This window comes from Myripristis murdjan, chromosome 20 (assembly GCF_902150065.1).
Source record: "Myripristis murdjan chromosome 20, fMyrMur1.1, whole genome shotgun sequence".
NCBI classification, from domain to species: domain Eukaryota; kingdom Metazoa; phylum Chordata; class Actinopteri; order Holocentriformes; family Holocentridae; genus Myripristis; species Myripristis murdjan.
The window spans coordinates 6,656,119-6,671,360 of NC_043999.1; the positions used below are offsets into that span (position 1 = coordinate 6,656,119).

Below are 15,242 nucleotides of genomic sequence, written 5' to 3' on the forward strand. Positions count from 1 at the left end.
TTTTTTTTTTTTTCTTCTCTGAAGGTAAAACTTGGATGGCTGGCTAAGCTTACTTCGACAAAAAAAAAAAAAAGAAGCTTCAAACTGACCACCAAGCCACTTTGCAGACGAATTGTGATTGGATAGCGGATGCCACCAATCACCTGTGGAGAGCTCGGTGAAGATGAGCTCACTGCTTCTCCCGCCCCCATGATAATAATAATAATAATAATAATGATTAATAATAATAATAATATTATTAATAATAATAATTAAAGTGTCCGTATCACTGTTCATTGCTCATGTTCTACATAAAGAGAGGGGTAAAGGATTTGCTATACATTAAATGTTTTTTGTATTTAAATCCACAGACACACAAAAAAATGCAGCTTAATGTGCTGCTGTTCATTTATTTAAGCCGTCCACTCACTGGCTAACAACTGATAAGATGCAACAGATCCAGTGCTTTGCAAACATGGTTGCAGTGTTTGTTATGTAACAGTCTCCAGGGCTGCTGCTTCTCTCTCCCCCTCTCTCTCCCTGCCCCTTCAAATAAGTCTTGTTGCAAGGGAGGGCAGGGCTGCCTCTACCTTGGCTGCCTCTGCCAGGATGGGATCGGCTGACGCGGTGGTATTCGCAGCCCACATTTTTCATCAGACACAGATGAAAGAGAATGCTGCATGGTGGAAGCATATGGAATCGTTTTCTCTGATGCTCCACCACCACCACCACCCACTGGCTGTTAAAGCTGCGTGCACGCCTGCCCAGAGACACTTACAGGGAGTGGAGGAGGCTGGCATAGCTATGATTAATATTGCTTTACTCAACTCTCCCAGCAAGGTCATCAGCAGCCATCTGTAGGCAGTGAGGAACCCCCCCTCCCGAAAATCCATCTAGATTTGAACATCCCATTCCATTGTTCCTGTGTGCTTACACGATTCAGTCCAATGCACTGGCAAACTGCTGCTACTACACAAGCAAGCTGTTGTTTTGAAGTGCACTGCACGGCTGTGCAATGCATAGTTTATTTGCAGTGCTATGTATCAAGTCTGCAACGCTCTGTATGATGAATTCAAAGGTGTCTGTTGGACTGTGATAGCACACCAGAGGCTGCGAGTCAAAAATAGCTTCTTCTATGACTAGGTACTATAATGAACTGTAAATAAAATGGGAAGCTGCCCTATCATTTCCAACAGGATGGCACTGTATTCTCCTCTCACCTAGAGGGCAGTGGAGACCCATCTAAAGGCCTGTGTTTCACTGGCATCATAATGCATAATGCAGAGTGTTCACCTCACTATCTCTCGCCTTCTGAGACCTAAGTAACATAGACGGACCAAGCATCAGCATAAATATGAGATCTTCTTTATGTAAGGTTCACAAAATATTGCACTCTACATACGTGGAAATTGAGAAGTGTAGAAATTAATTGCATCGGCATCAATTTTGAATTATTCCACGGGCACAACTAACCTTGTAAAAGAAGCAGCAATGGGGGGAGTGCTGTTTGCATTTGTGTGCGTGCAGTGGATGCAGGGACGGGAAGGGAAGGGATGGAGACTGACAGTCCAGAATAGCACATTAAGATCAAAAGAGAGTAAGTCAGACATCAACATCCGTTTCCACCCTGCTGAACAAGTTGGACCTACTGCTGGCAACAGTTCAGGTAAAGGATGTTGTTTCATTGTGTCGCACAGCAGGGATCCTGATTGAAAAGAGGATCTGTTCCCATTTGCGCTGTCACTGTTCTTTATATTTTGGGTTGACAGTAGTTGTGATGGCACTTCTGTAGATCGGGTTGTCCCTCTGCAACAGAGTAGAAGGAAGCATCATCGCATACAGTGTGTTGAAATTAGACGTTAATTTTTTATGTGACATATTTACAGGTATATTGCAGGCACTGGTGATCAAGGACTTTCATGTTGCTATCATGCCATAAAAAAGGCCGTCTCAACATATGTGATATATACAGCATATATTTATAAAGTCTGCTGTTTATTTGATGTCTCAAGCTGTCTTCTTGCACTTCATGTTTTCCTATTGTCTCGGTACCATTTGTGCCAGTGTGCTCTTGTGTTTCCGCATTAGATGTCAACATGTCTCTGCACCAATGTCACAAAGACAAATTCCTGCGTTTATTGTTTTGACTCTGACTGACAGACACTGACAGAAGGGATTGTTTGGACAGGCCTTACCCTGTTCCACCGCCTCTTCTCTAGCTCTCTCTGGAAGCGGGCAAACTCCCTGCGGTCATGGATGCTGGTGAGTAGTTTCCATAGCAGCAAAAAAGCCACACCCAGCACCACAACAGAAGCTGATGCCACTGCAGTAATCAGAACCACATTAGGACCTGATGGGCATTCTTGAGAGGCAGAGCCAGCCAATGCAGATTGGAACAGAATGCAAATGAATTAATTCCAAAAATGTATTTCAGATGAAATAAACATGTCTGTTGAATCAGTGTTACACATATTTAAAGCGACGCTGGGCAGCTTTTCATGTTGGCAGCTCCAAATGGCAGTGATAGGTAATTTTCTGAGAAATTTGAATCCCAGTATTTATGTGATGAGAGTAAACTACATATAGCATATTCATTTTTACACCCTCAGCCAGTCTGTGATCACTTAATACCAAATGCATACCAAACTGATGAGAGGGGAGAATATTTCTCAATGGAGAGAATTTCCCTGAATGCAATATTCACTTGGTAAGTGTTCAGAGGACAGTTTTGTATTTCACCCCTAAGTTTAAATTCATCACCGTCTGACTTAGAGGGGATGAGACACTTTTCTTTACCGGAGCCACACTTTGTGATTCAGCCTGATAAGACAGCTATTTTCACATAAAACCTTGTCTAACTGATTTGCTCTTATGTGTTATTCATATTAAAGTGGATTCCTACCCAGAGGCTACAGCTGTATTTGCTCCTTCATGCTTGTGCGATACATCCACCAAGTTTGGTCCATTAACTCGTTCTCTGTCACAAGAACGAGAGCTTCACCGGGAGTGCACTGCTCCACAACAACATGATTTTGAGTGGCAATACAAAGCTGAAAAAAATGTCTTGAAGGATGCACAACAACACAGTTGGGAGTGAGTTACTGCCTCAAACGGAGGAGTTCAAGTATCTTGGGGTCTTGTTCACAAGTGAGGGTAAAATGGACTGTCATGGTGAAGAGGGAGTTGAGGCAGAAGGCAAAGCTCTCAATTTACCCGATGATCTTTGTTCCAACTCTCACCTATGGTCACAGACTCTGGGTAGTGACCCAAGGAATGAGATTGCAGAATTGCAGATACATGAGTGTACTTTGCAAGGTGGCTGGGCACACCCTTAGGGAAGAGGTGAGGAGCTCAGACATCCGCGAGGAGCTTGGAGTAAAGCCACTGCTCCTGTGCGATGAGAGGAGCCAGCGGAGGTGGTTCGGGGGTGTCTAGTCAGAATGCCTCCTGGGCGCCTCCCCATGTAGGTGTTCCAGAAACATCCAATTTGAAGGAGACCCCAGGGCAGACCCAGTACATGCTCGGGAGATTATATATCCAGCCTGGTCTGGGAACGCCTTGGGACTCCCCAGGAGGAGCTGGTGGATGTGGCCAGGGAAAGGAATGCCTGGGCTGCCCTCCTCAGCCTGCTACTACCACAACCTGGTCCCGGAAAGCGGCAGTAAATTTATGGATATTGCAGCAGCATGTTTGCTTTGGTTTTAATTTCAGCGATCTTTTCAGCCAGCTCGTTGTGCGTCCTTCAAAACTATTTTGCACAGTACACTCTTGGTGAAGCTCCCGTTCTCATGACAGGGAAGTATTAAATCATGTATTACACTCGCATGGACACACAAATACCACTTCATGGGTACAAATCAAAACTATCGATTTAATATATGTTGATACTCATTATAAGAGAAACTGTTTACCTCGTTCAAGGGCAACATGAATGTGGACAGAGCCCTCTTTTTGTCCAGCCCTGAGCAGGAAGTGTACTCTGCAGCCCTCGGTGTCCAGTTCCATACACCTGTGGAGACCTGCAGAGGGCGGGACTAGGGCTAGCAGAGCGGCCTGTCCCACCACAGTGAGGTTCAGGTGGGCACACCGTGTCTCACACTCCTTGGGATTCAAACTCTGGGAGAAGGCCCTGCACAAGATGCACTCCCTATGGAAAGGAAGTCATTATCATCTGAACTATGAATGCAATCAAAAACCAAATGGCAATGAACGCACCAAAAGCCCTAAAGAGATGATTCATCTGTATGTAAATTATAAATATACAGGATTTTAGGACAATGTGGCAAATTATTTGTGTGCTGTGTTTGAAAGGGAACTGATCATTTCACCACTGATACACTGCACTGATTATGTAAACAACATCATTTTTTAGCCACCATGATATCTGGTCAGCTAGGGGTTTTCAAAGTGGGTTCTGGGGATCCCTCAGGGTACTCGAGGGGCTTCCTGGGTGTCCTCATGCAAAATAGTTTCATTACAACTTAATTCACCCGAAATTGTTATGATACAACATAACGTGTGTGTGAATACTTTAACATTATACATTAACCTCACCACTTTGAACGCTTGCCAATATAATTAGATGGCATCTAAACAGTTTAACACAAATAAAAATCTCTTTTCATATCAGGGTTCCGCAGGCAAAATCACTTCAAATGTGGGGTCTGCAGCCTAATGAGGGCCGACTTGTGGTTCTGGAATATGAAAATGTTTGAAAACCCCTGAGCTAGTTATCTCTGTCATGGTGCATGGGCCTGTACTCGCCTTCGTCTGGTTGGAACTAACTAACAAATCTGATTAAAGCACAAGCATTAGCGGTGGCTAGAGGATGCATGTCATTATTATTATCAGCTTCTTTGCTAAATTACTATGTCGGTCAGTTTGCTTGCTAATAAAGCCACACACAGCTGTTTGTTAAGTTGGTGGAACTACTTCCTGTAAAGCGGTAACAGCACTTGAAGTGGAGCCACCATTATCTTAAACTTTATTGAATTGAGCTACAGCTTTTTGAATAAAATTAAGTGTCTATATTGTTCACAGAAGCCCACCTGTGCACGGTGCAGACGCTGGGGCAGGAAGGGCAGAGGTCACACGTTGGGCCCTGGTAGCGGGGGTCCTGGCAGATGCAGGTACCACAGTGGCAGACGCCTCTGCCAGCACATACCTGTCCATCATGCGACAGACAGGACTCCACGCTGAGAGGGCACTCGCACGCGCGCCCACTGAATCCTGGGAGACACTCACACACCCCACACACACATCTGCCCTGCCCTGTGACAGCAAAACAGAGTTGTGTATTCACTGAATGAAAAAAAACATGATGTCTACTCTTATTCTGCTGCGAGAGAGCAGACAATAAATATCAAACTGAGGTGAACTTGAGGTAATGTTTTCGTGATGACCATGTCGTGTACAAGTGGTGGTCCAGGACTTACCTCCACCTCCGCATTGCAGTCCTTGGTACTGATCGCAATTGAAATCACTGCATTCACAGTACTGCCCGTAATAAGCTTGGTTAGGCTTTTTGCTGCTCTTATCGCAAACACACTTCCCACAAACACACTGTCCATGTCCACTGCACTGCTCTGATGCGTTGTCACGGTGACAAAGGTATGAGTCAACCGCCTCGCCCGACTCCACCTGATTGCATTCACAAAATGTTCCGACTCTCCCCTCTTTACACCTGTGGCACAGAGACAATTGTCTGTTGTTTAATTTCTTCATGAATAACTGTGAACAGGGTTTCTTAAAATAACAGATGTCATCAGGCTATTTCACCTGCATGCTCCGCACTCCAGAGTGCCGTTGCCATGGCTACATGAAGGACTGTGTGGGACTTTGTCCTTTTGACATGAGCAGCCACAAATGGGACTCAGCAGGACCTCCACCTCCTCACTGTAGCCTTGGGGCTTAATAATAACACGGGATGGCCTGTGTGAACTAGTCGCACATGGAGGTGCAGTAATGCTTACATTAAAGCTCACCTGGAAGAGAGGAGAACATTTTTATGTAGAATCGTGGCGCCGCACTAATGAGGTAATCATAATAAGCATTACTGTCAATTTAGCTGTGAATGGCCACATGCTAACAACAGCTATTGCACAATTTACCACACACAGAGCGGGCTCCGCAGTCACACACCTCGTCACCGATGGAGATGTCGGAGCACCGCCTCCCCTGCTCCCCGTCCCTCAGTTTGTGGTCCTTACAGTGTGAAACGTAAGAGATGTGGAAGCCCGGCGGCAGCTTGCTATTCTCCATAACAACCTCAGAGGTCAGCGCCTGGGGTCAATAGCACAGTTAACCTCATAAGTTGAGGAATTGTCAGCAGGCTGCCTGTCTGAGGCTATGACCTGTGTAGGAAGGGAGTTTCTGCCTCACTTACATTATATGCTTCAACTATTATTTGCAGGATGTTGTGGGAGTTGTTGGACAGTGTTCCCACAGCACATTTGGGGAGGACATGTCTCAGGCCCTGCCAGCAAACAATCGCCATATTACAAATGAGTGAGCACACATGCCCATGGGAAACTTTTTCACCATATGAGTCTCAATTTATTTATTACTGAAAGACAGATAGGCTCTGCTGTACCTTGTACAAGTGGGTGACATCCTCAGTCACTGCGAATATGATCTGGACGTTCTTCTCTCTCAGTTTCTCGGCAATGTGGGCCACCGAGGGGTAGTCCTAACACAGGGAGTCGGGGCAGATGTAAAAATGCAATGCATAATACCCGGGACAGAATATATATGTAATCAGCATTTAAGCGCTCTCTCCCACTTCCCTCTATCTCTGTCCTCCCCTTTCCCTCCCATTTAACCACTCTCTCTGTCGCTCATTTCATTCACTCTCCCTGACAGACATTCTATTTCCTCCAAATAGATAAATAAATACCATTTAGAGAGGAGCGACATCCACATCTTGCACATCCATTTTCAGCCTTGGGTGGCCATTTATCCAGACAGAAATAGATTAATAATCTATCTATATTCAGTCCGACTGTCAACTGCCTAGACTGCGACGAGGTCAAGGCATATAAAACCCTCATGAACCTAACGAGATGGCTGTATAGGGTGTGTGATGCTCAGGTACACAGACACAGATGCATGCAAAGAGATGCACACACACAAAAAAAAATGCATGCAAATGGGCAAGCACAGGCTCCCAAAAAAAAAAAACTCACACCGGCGCCCCTGCATCCACGTACACAAACACAGTCAGATTAAGAGATGAAAGCCTCAGTTTGGATTACTCCACAGCCACTCCAGCTGTTTCCCATCAGGGTGTGCCTGTCAGCATCCTCTTTACCCAGGGAGCTGTGCTGTTGATTCTAACCTTTAAATCACTGTCTTTGACTTCTGTCTGCAGCGGCCCGGACCTCTATTTCACCGCTAGGATTGCAGATGGAAATCAATTTAACACGCACTGCAATATCCATTCCATAGGATAAACATCACACGCTCGTCAACACCGCTGCTACCAAACGCCCTGATGTGCAACGGATAGAGGGAAAACACTCTTCGCTGTGATGGCTTGTTCAGCTGAATCTAAACTTTGGGCCCTTTTTTTTTTATTTGTTTATTTTATTTGCATACAGGCATGCGGTATTGCCAGAATCTAAGATCAATAATAATCCTTAAAGAGAAGTGCCCGCACACTGTATCACAAAATATTTATTTACGTGTAATGCTGCTTTCACATATGACATTTTGACATCAAAGATCTCATCAGGCATGTATCTCACATAGACGGAACGGGTCCATATATGGATCCCACTCCCTCAGTCTTAGGGTGGAGTGCCAGATTATGTATATTGCATCTATAATAAATAACACTCATCAGTACACAAACATTGACGCATGCGTCACTCAAACATTGATGCATAAGTCCAATAAAATTCCCTAGATGTTCACAGATCCGTCATGTTTATGAGCCTATATATGAATCAATAAACTATAATGAAAAATCGTATCTTATCTTATCTTATTTTAAACAATTCCATTTCTTAAATATAACCAGTGCTATATAGTAGTTAGAATGTAGAAGATAGATCTAAGTAATTGAATTAATTTTATCAGATTTATGCATCTGTGAATATCTGAATGGATGTGATTTATTACAGGTATAGTTGACACAGTCTGGCAGCCAACCTGAGTTAGACTGGGTTGAGTCTATAACTGGACCCGGTCAGTCGTATGTGGGACATGTGCCTGATGAAGATTTGAGGCTGAAACATAAGATGAAATTAACATTAAATAAATACTTTGGAAGCACTGATCCAGTGTGCAGACACTGCTCTTTAAGAGTTGCTTTTTGCCCTTTTTGTTCCAAAGCACCTGGGAAATAAGCTATTAGGATGTGCATGAACTATGTTCTTATTAAGATTAATAATAAACCTGGGAATTTCCTCTGCTGTACACATTATCATGCAAGTGGCACTTTCCATCGTTGGGCAGAACAATGCCTCCAAGCTTGCCATCCCCTGCAAAGTGGAGGCCAGCATCAGTGGAGAACACCAGCAGACGAGTCACGTTCCTCCAGCCGATCTGCTCCTGGAAGTGAAAAAAGGGGCCGACATATAACTGTCTGTCAATAAACTACCAATTGGAAGTGAATTTGGAACCGTGACAGATATAAGTGCTTCTGACAGGCTTTGAGAAAAGAACCCCCGTCTGCTTTTGCACATAATGATTTGAAAATGCCTGTGGATGAGTAATAGTTTATGCTTTCACGGTCTTCAGGGCTCTAATGTAAAAATCCTCATTATGAAATTATTGTATTACAATACTAATATCTGAACATTTTCTTAATGAGTTTAGACAGAAAGGAATAAAGAAAGACAGAAAAAACAGCACCCAAAACTGGTTGCCAATGTTTCCCACATAATGCTCAGTATTCTGAAATACACCTCTCATCTATTGTCTGCGGTCTCTCCACTTCCCCCATCTCACACCCACTGAAACAAAAACAACAATCTCTGTATTGCAGTCCCGCTCCCCGCTGTGCATCCTTGCTTTACCTCACACACAGTGGCCTGCATCAGGGCGTCCAGGCCCCCCTCCGGTGAGTCCAGGTTGCCGGAGATCCGCTGCCCCCCCACCAGCTCCGTGAACAGGCTTCCGTTGGCGGTGAGGCTCAGGACGTGGTGGTAAGTGAAGGGAGGGGCGCAGGGCCACGGCTCGGCCCTCTTACAGGGGTTGTGGAGCAAGTCCTCCGCGGTGCTGATGTACGGCATCACCGTCTTATCCACAAACGCACCAAAGCCTTTTATGTTGGGGGATGAATGGCAGACAGGTTGACGGTGAGGGTGGAGGTAAAGCATAAAGTTTTGAGAAGTGATCCAGTGACTGAGGGCTGTAAAGTGAATGAGTAATGCTCTCTGCTCCCTCAGCAGCTACCGTCGACTTGTCCTTGAACAAAGCACTTAATCCCCAATCGCTCCAGTGGCGCTGCTCAGTGGCCAGTAGTAAGATTAAGATTGTACTGGGCAGCTCCCTGGTGTGTATGTGTGTAACTGTATGAATGTGGTGCAAGGGTATGGCTGAAAAAGAGCATGTGTGCACAGCAAATCTTCTCGGATAAATAAAGGTTAAATAGTAGTTACACATTTCTGGTCATAATGTAACTTAAATCGTGGGCTGGCTTTGCACAACGCAATGTTTGTGCAATCAGCTCTGTGTTCCCTGCAGGCTCGTTCTACATGGTCCAAACTCCTGACCAAAAATTTGTATTAGAGAATTTAATCAGGCACGTATAGTTCAATAGTAGTAAGCAGTTATGTGATGTTTTATTGTGCATGGAGGTCAGTAAAAAAACAAAAAACAATTTCTTACTTGAAAATGTTCAATAGAAGGGTGTAACTGCTTGATGGCACACAGTGAACAGTTAGTGGAATTTATCAATATTTTTGCATCAATTCATACTTTTTATTATTATTATTGTGTATTATTTTAGTAGATACTTAATTTATGTCTTGTAGCAGCTTCATAGCAGGATTTACTCCTAAATGATGTTACAAGACATTCACAGGGTCAGGCAAAAGGGGTCGTATTTTAGTGAGAAGCAGGCATAAATGTTTCACTGAACACAAACACTAGAACGTGCAGGTCGGAAGTCAGAAACACCAACCCCGAGCTTTCCAAATTCTGAGCACCATCGAATGCAGCACTAGTAAATAGTTATAATACCTTAATATCTTGTTACAATCACTTGCTCACTGTAACTCTAAGTTAGTGCCTTCAAGTGCACACCAGAAGCTCGTACATCTGATGTGGGAAGCATCGGATGTTCAAGGGCTCTGATTAGGAATTTTGGAGGTCACATGTTTCATTAGAAAGGTGTTTTTTCAATGGGTACTATGCAACTTCAAAGACCAAACAGCGAAAAGTTGCTTCTTATTCTGCAACCAGGTGAGGAGAAAGAATAGAAGAGACTGTAATGCTGAAGTAGAAAGAAAACATTTTTGTGATCATCAAATGTTGCAGCACAGATATTCAGCAAACATTGATATTTCTGAATTTCCTGCTTGTAATTATACCTTTTAGGGAAATATACAGGTGCACAATGTGCCACCAAATTCATCCTCAGCATCCAAAATGATGATGCAAACCCAGGTCATATTTTGAATGGGATGGTTCTCCGACAGAACTCAGCTAAGCCGCACGGAACTGAAGTTACATTCAAGTTGCACCATGTAAAAGCTTGTGCCAGGAAGACAGACCCATTCTGAAGTCGCTGGTTATGTTCCTCATCTCTTCCATCAGGTCCGTCCCCAACTTCTTGACGTTTGGCAGGTCGTCCTCCATGGAGAAGGACAGGTCCATGAGGTAGTACAGATCAATGGGGTAGTCCTCCACACGCTTGAACTTCAGCTCAAAGGTTTGGGGCTCACCTGCAAATCACAGCGGGGAATTAGAGGAAATCCAAAAACCATCCTTTCATCCATCAAATAAAATTTTCAAGGAAATACTCAAACCCCAGAGGCGAGTTAGACACAGAGCTCAGGTTAAATCAAACTTTCATGCTGCAACATGTAGTATTTATAACTATCAATACAATACTATCCAATTAATTGTGACCCCAGTTGTATCGTTAGTGCTGCCGTTTCTCAATATTAACCCTTTTGTTTGCTGTTGCGAAGAGCGCCTTTGTTTTTCTCTTCTGCTTTACTGAAGCAGGCATGTTGAAATAGATTTTATCGCACTAGTGCCACCATCTTCCAATGCAAGAAATCCTTAGAAACTGTTCAGTGTTGTTTGCAGTGGAAGAATTTTGCTTTTTCCTGCTTTTGTGCCGTAAAGCAATCCAGTAGTGTTCCTGCAAAACCCGACCTGGTGGCCCACAATGTCGTATTCACTGTAACGGGCACATGAGGCTGCAATTAAACTAATGTCTCAGAATTAATGTGGTTATAATTTACTAGTATTAAGAAAGTAAATTTGGCAGTTTTTAAGACACCTGAATTTACTGCTTTCCTTGATGAATGTTGGCTTTTGGGCTCAAAATATGTGTCCCAGTCTCATATCTGACTGGCTTAGATCCATCTCAAAGTGGGTTTGTGTAACTGGCCCTGGGCAGTGAACGCCACCCGCTGTCCTCTGTACATATGGAACCCACCTGGCCTGAGGTGCAGCAGGACAGACTGGGGCTGGAGTTGGGTGACCTGCCGGTGGTGCGCCCGGTGCCTCTGTTCTTTGGGGTGGAAGGTGATCTTTCGGTTTTTCAGAAGGACAGCAGAACCTCTGGGGTCCTCCAGGCGATCGGAGGGACAGCCCCTCCTCAGCAGCGCCTCCGCCGTGTCACAGCGCTCCCATATGTGCTGTCCCACTTCTGCGAAACTCTTGACACAGGTTTGGGCTTTGTTCATTTGCACATAGTTTTAAGGTAAGCAGGTAAGACGGTAAGAGGAAAGTCTGGGATTACAGTGCAGCTTTTAAATGAATGCAATCATTTCCAAAATCATAACTGAAGAATTACACAAATAAATAAACTGTACAAAGGAAATAACATTTCACTGCAAGATAAAGACTGTTGTTACATTGCTGTAATCAGGGAGGAATCTTTCTCATATTTGCAGTGGAGGATATGACTGATATCTGATATCTAATAAGACAATAACGGATATAATAGTGTAATAAACCTTTGGAGCGCTGTTTTTTGAAGATTTTGTATACCACTTTGAAAATATAGCTCATAATCACTGAGTTAAAAGAGCAGGTTTTAGATATTGAACATCTACCTTCTATCCCAGAGGGTTATCTTTTAATAACACCACATAGCAAAATAAAACTCAAAGAACATGAATGATGAAAAAAAAGAAAAAGGTAGTTTATAACTCCGAGGCAGCGACGTGTGTCACACCAAGCAATATACAGGGATGTGTTTACAATGCTCCCTTTGAAGAGGGGAGCAGAAAGTGTTTTCCAGGGCTCTCACCTCTTCAGTACACCAGGCACAGTGTGGTCCAGCTGCCAGGCACTCTCCACAGCTCCTGACCCCTTGACTTTGGCACTCGTGATCTGAATGGTCTGGAGATGGAATAGAAACCAGACAGCTACGCTTTTACCTCTGCAAATGCGCACCGTGCTACATCTGAACTGTCAAAACACTGCTGGTTTGTTTTCATCTTGTCAGTCTTGTGCACATTCTGGTTACACGTAATTTTTTTTTTTTTTCGTTTACATTTCCGATATTGAGCTGGTGCTTGTATCTTAGGCAGGTACTTTGCTGTTTTGATGTGATTTCAGTGATCCCATCACAGCAGAATGCATCACCCTACAAAAAACACCTTAACAGTCATTTCATTGCATATTCAGCCTTGTTTTTCTTAAAATAAGGACAAAAATCTGCCAGTGGGATGAGATTATCCCACGTGTGTACGCTGCAGTTTCACTTGTTTCAGGCTTTTTTTTTCTGGTGGCATGTATAGATCAGCCAGTTTCTATCAAGAGAATGACTCTTGATCCAAGAAATTGCTCAAAACAAAGTTTCTTTTATTGTTTGTTTTAATAAAAACAAGATTGCAGAGCTTAAGGATTCTGTAAACTCAATTAAAAAAAAAAAAAATCTATGGAGTAAGCACTAAATGTATCAGATGATTAATTATGTGTATAGTCTTAATTTTTTTCAGTTGAGTCTAAACTGCCCTTACTTCAATCAACCCTTGGTAGTTGTGCATCATGAACCTTTATTTTTGAATTTGAGACTTGTTAAGATGGACTTTTTTTCCCCTGCGGTGTAGTGTAAATAAGATATGAACACTCAAAAAGCATATTTTGGTTGCACCGCTTTCAGATTTCCAGACATAGATCTGAGCCGTTGTTAGTCTGGACACAAAGCAGCAGCCACGATGTGCATCAAAGCAGTGATGTGCACGCAGCAGCGTGGACAAACAAACAGCCACAGGAGATGTTTAAAGGCCATATTCAGGCCAAGAGTGAATTCACAGGCATATAATCTCATGCAATCTGAAGGTGGAGGCTCAGCATCTTGCAGAGATACACTGACAAGACACACAGCTGTAGATGGGCCACAGACTGGCCGTTGTGGAGATTGAACTTTGAATTGAATCAGGTGTCATTTTCTTGATCCTACTGGGCTGATCTGCCTTTTTTCTACGTTGTTTCAACATATTTATACTTGTAGTGAAATGGGGATATCTCATCCCACAGGCAGATTTTTTTTTTTTTGATTGATTAAGAGTATTAATAACTTTTTAAGGTGGAGATTTTTTTCAGTGGAACCACTAGGCCTCCCTTTAGTCTCCTATGGAAATGATACCCAAACATATCGGGCATGGACTTGCTTTCAAAGGGTGCCTGCAGGGGATATGGTCCAGTTTACTTTTGCAGTCCTAAATGCACTTGGTATTCCAGCGTAAGGCTCAGGAAGGTACTGATGCAACAGGAAAAAAAAAAAAAAAAAAGACGTTCTCACAGTGACTCGATCTTCACAATCAGTATTTAAACCATGTTTTGATCCCGCCAGCCTCATTTTATCAACATGACAACAGGCTGTGCTGGAGCGCCTTTCTGAAAGTGAATAAATTTTCATCTCCTGCTGAAGTGTCACATCATGTCTAAATCTACTGCACTTTTAAACACAGCTACTGAGCGTTAGAGAGATAAGAAGTGCAAATTTGGAGTGGCAAACAACTGGTAGGATCTGAGCTGCAATCTAAATGAGAATTTCTGAATAGGAAGAATAATGATACAGTTTAACTTTATTGCATCCTCAATGAGAAAAGTATTGACCTACCTCGATTTCCTGTGGCGCTGCATCTGCAGCACAATAACAGGACAACGGCAAATAGCAGGCTCATCTGAGAGAAAGGGGGGGGGGGAAAAGAAAGAAAGCAATTTGCAGGATAAAAATGCGAATCATTCTCCCCGTTCAAATCATTAAGGTGGAGTGGAGTTGTAATTGCTGTTTAAGGAAAGTAATCTCTGAACCGGGCAGGTCCAAATGTTAATACTTATGGGTGTTTGGTTTGTACATTAAAAATAAGAAGGGGAGAAGTGCTTACCTTGAGAATGAGAGCGGCTGTGAGATTCAAAGTGTGGATACAGAGACAGGATGGTGTGGGATGTAGTGGGGTGTAGGCTCTACTCTCAAGGGGAGGGACCAGACTGCTCCTCCATATAACCCCACCACCACTCCACCTCCACCTCCACCTCCTCTGTACGGGCTGGGGAACACCCCCCTCCCCAACCCAAGCCTCTGCCTCCGTGATCCTCCTTCTTATTGCAGCCACAAGTGGATCTGCCAGCTTATGTTTCAGGGCACTGAGCACCAAATGATCTCTTCAAGTGAGGCCAAAGATAAAGAAAATAAGTCCTTGGTTTTTCTGCTGAGGGAAGCTGAAGAAAAGAGAAAGGGACTCTCTGTCATACTTGTCCTCACACAGCACCGAGCTGATGTTGGAAAACAAACGCTATCGCCGGCAGTGGCCTTTCCTGCGCTCTGCCCTGTCAGTCGCGTGCCCTCGCTGCCCATTGTATGAGGCTGAAGCCTGTACAGAGAGGCGACGCTGACCTGACCAAACTTCAACACTGTAAAAAAACCCCTCCTATTTTAATTTTAAAGTTATTTCAGTTACTTCAGTTATTTAAAATCTTGTTTTCTGCCGGTCAAATGAAATAATCCCACTTGTTTCCAATGATAATCAACTGACTTGATATTTGAGTTCATTTACAAGATGCTATATCTCATTTCGGAAGAAAAAAATAATTTCAATGAATGTCAACAACTCATATTCAGTGTT

The 15,242-nt window shown here is 43.5% G+C and overlaps 1 protein-coding gene across 1 annotated transcript; it reads right to left on the reverse strand.

The window, feature by feature from the left end:
* Nucleotides 1–1,602: 1,602 nt before the first annotated feature.
* LOC115379214 (integrin beta-1-like) lies at nt 1,603–14,974 on the reverse strand. Its single transcript, XM_030079935.1, has 17 exons — nt 14,912–14,974; nt 14,505–14,521; nt 14,237–14,259; nt 12,416–12,507; nt 11,597–11,819; nt 10,701–10,871; nt 9,000–9,244; nt 8,377–8,532; nt 6,572–6,667; nt 6,365–6,454; nt 6,121–6,261; nt 5,758–5,963; nt 5,415–5,662; nt 5,028–5,250; nt 3,891–4,126; nt 2,175–2,341; nt 1,603–1,785 (listed from the first exon to the last, which is right to left on the reverse strand). Exons 1-17 carry the CDS (start codon nt 14,972–14,974, stop codon nt 1,720–1,722), a joined length of 2,463 nt encoding a protein of 820 aa, XP_029935795.1. The 3' UTR covers nt 1,603–1,719.
* Nucleotides 14,975–15,242: the final 268 nt, after the last annotated feature.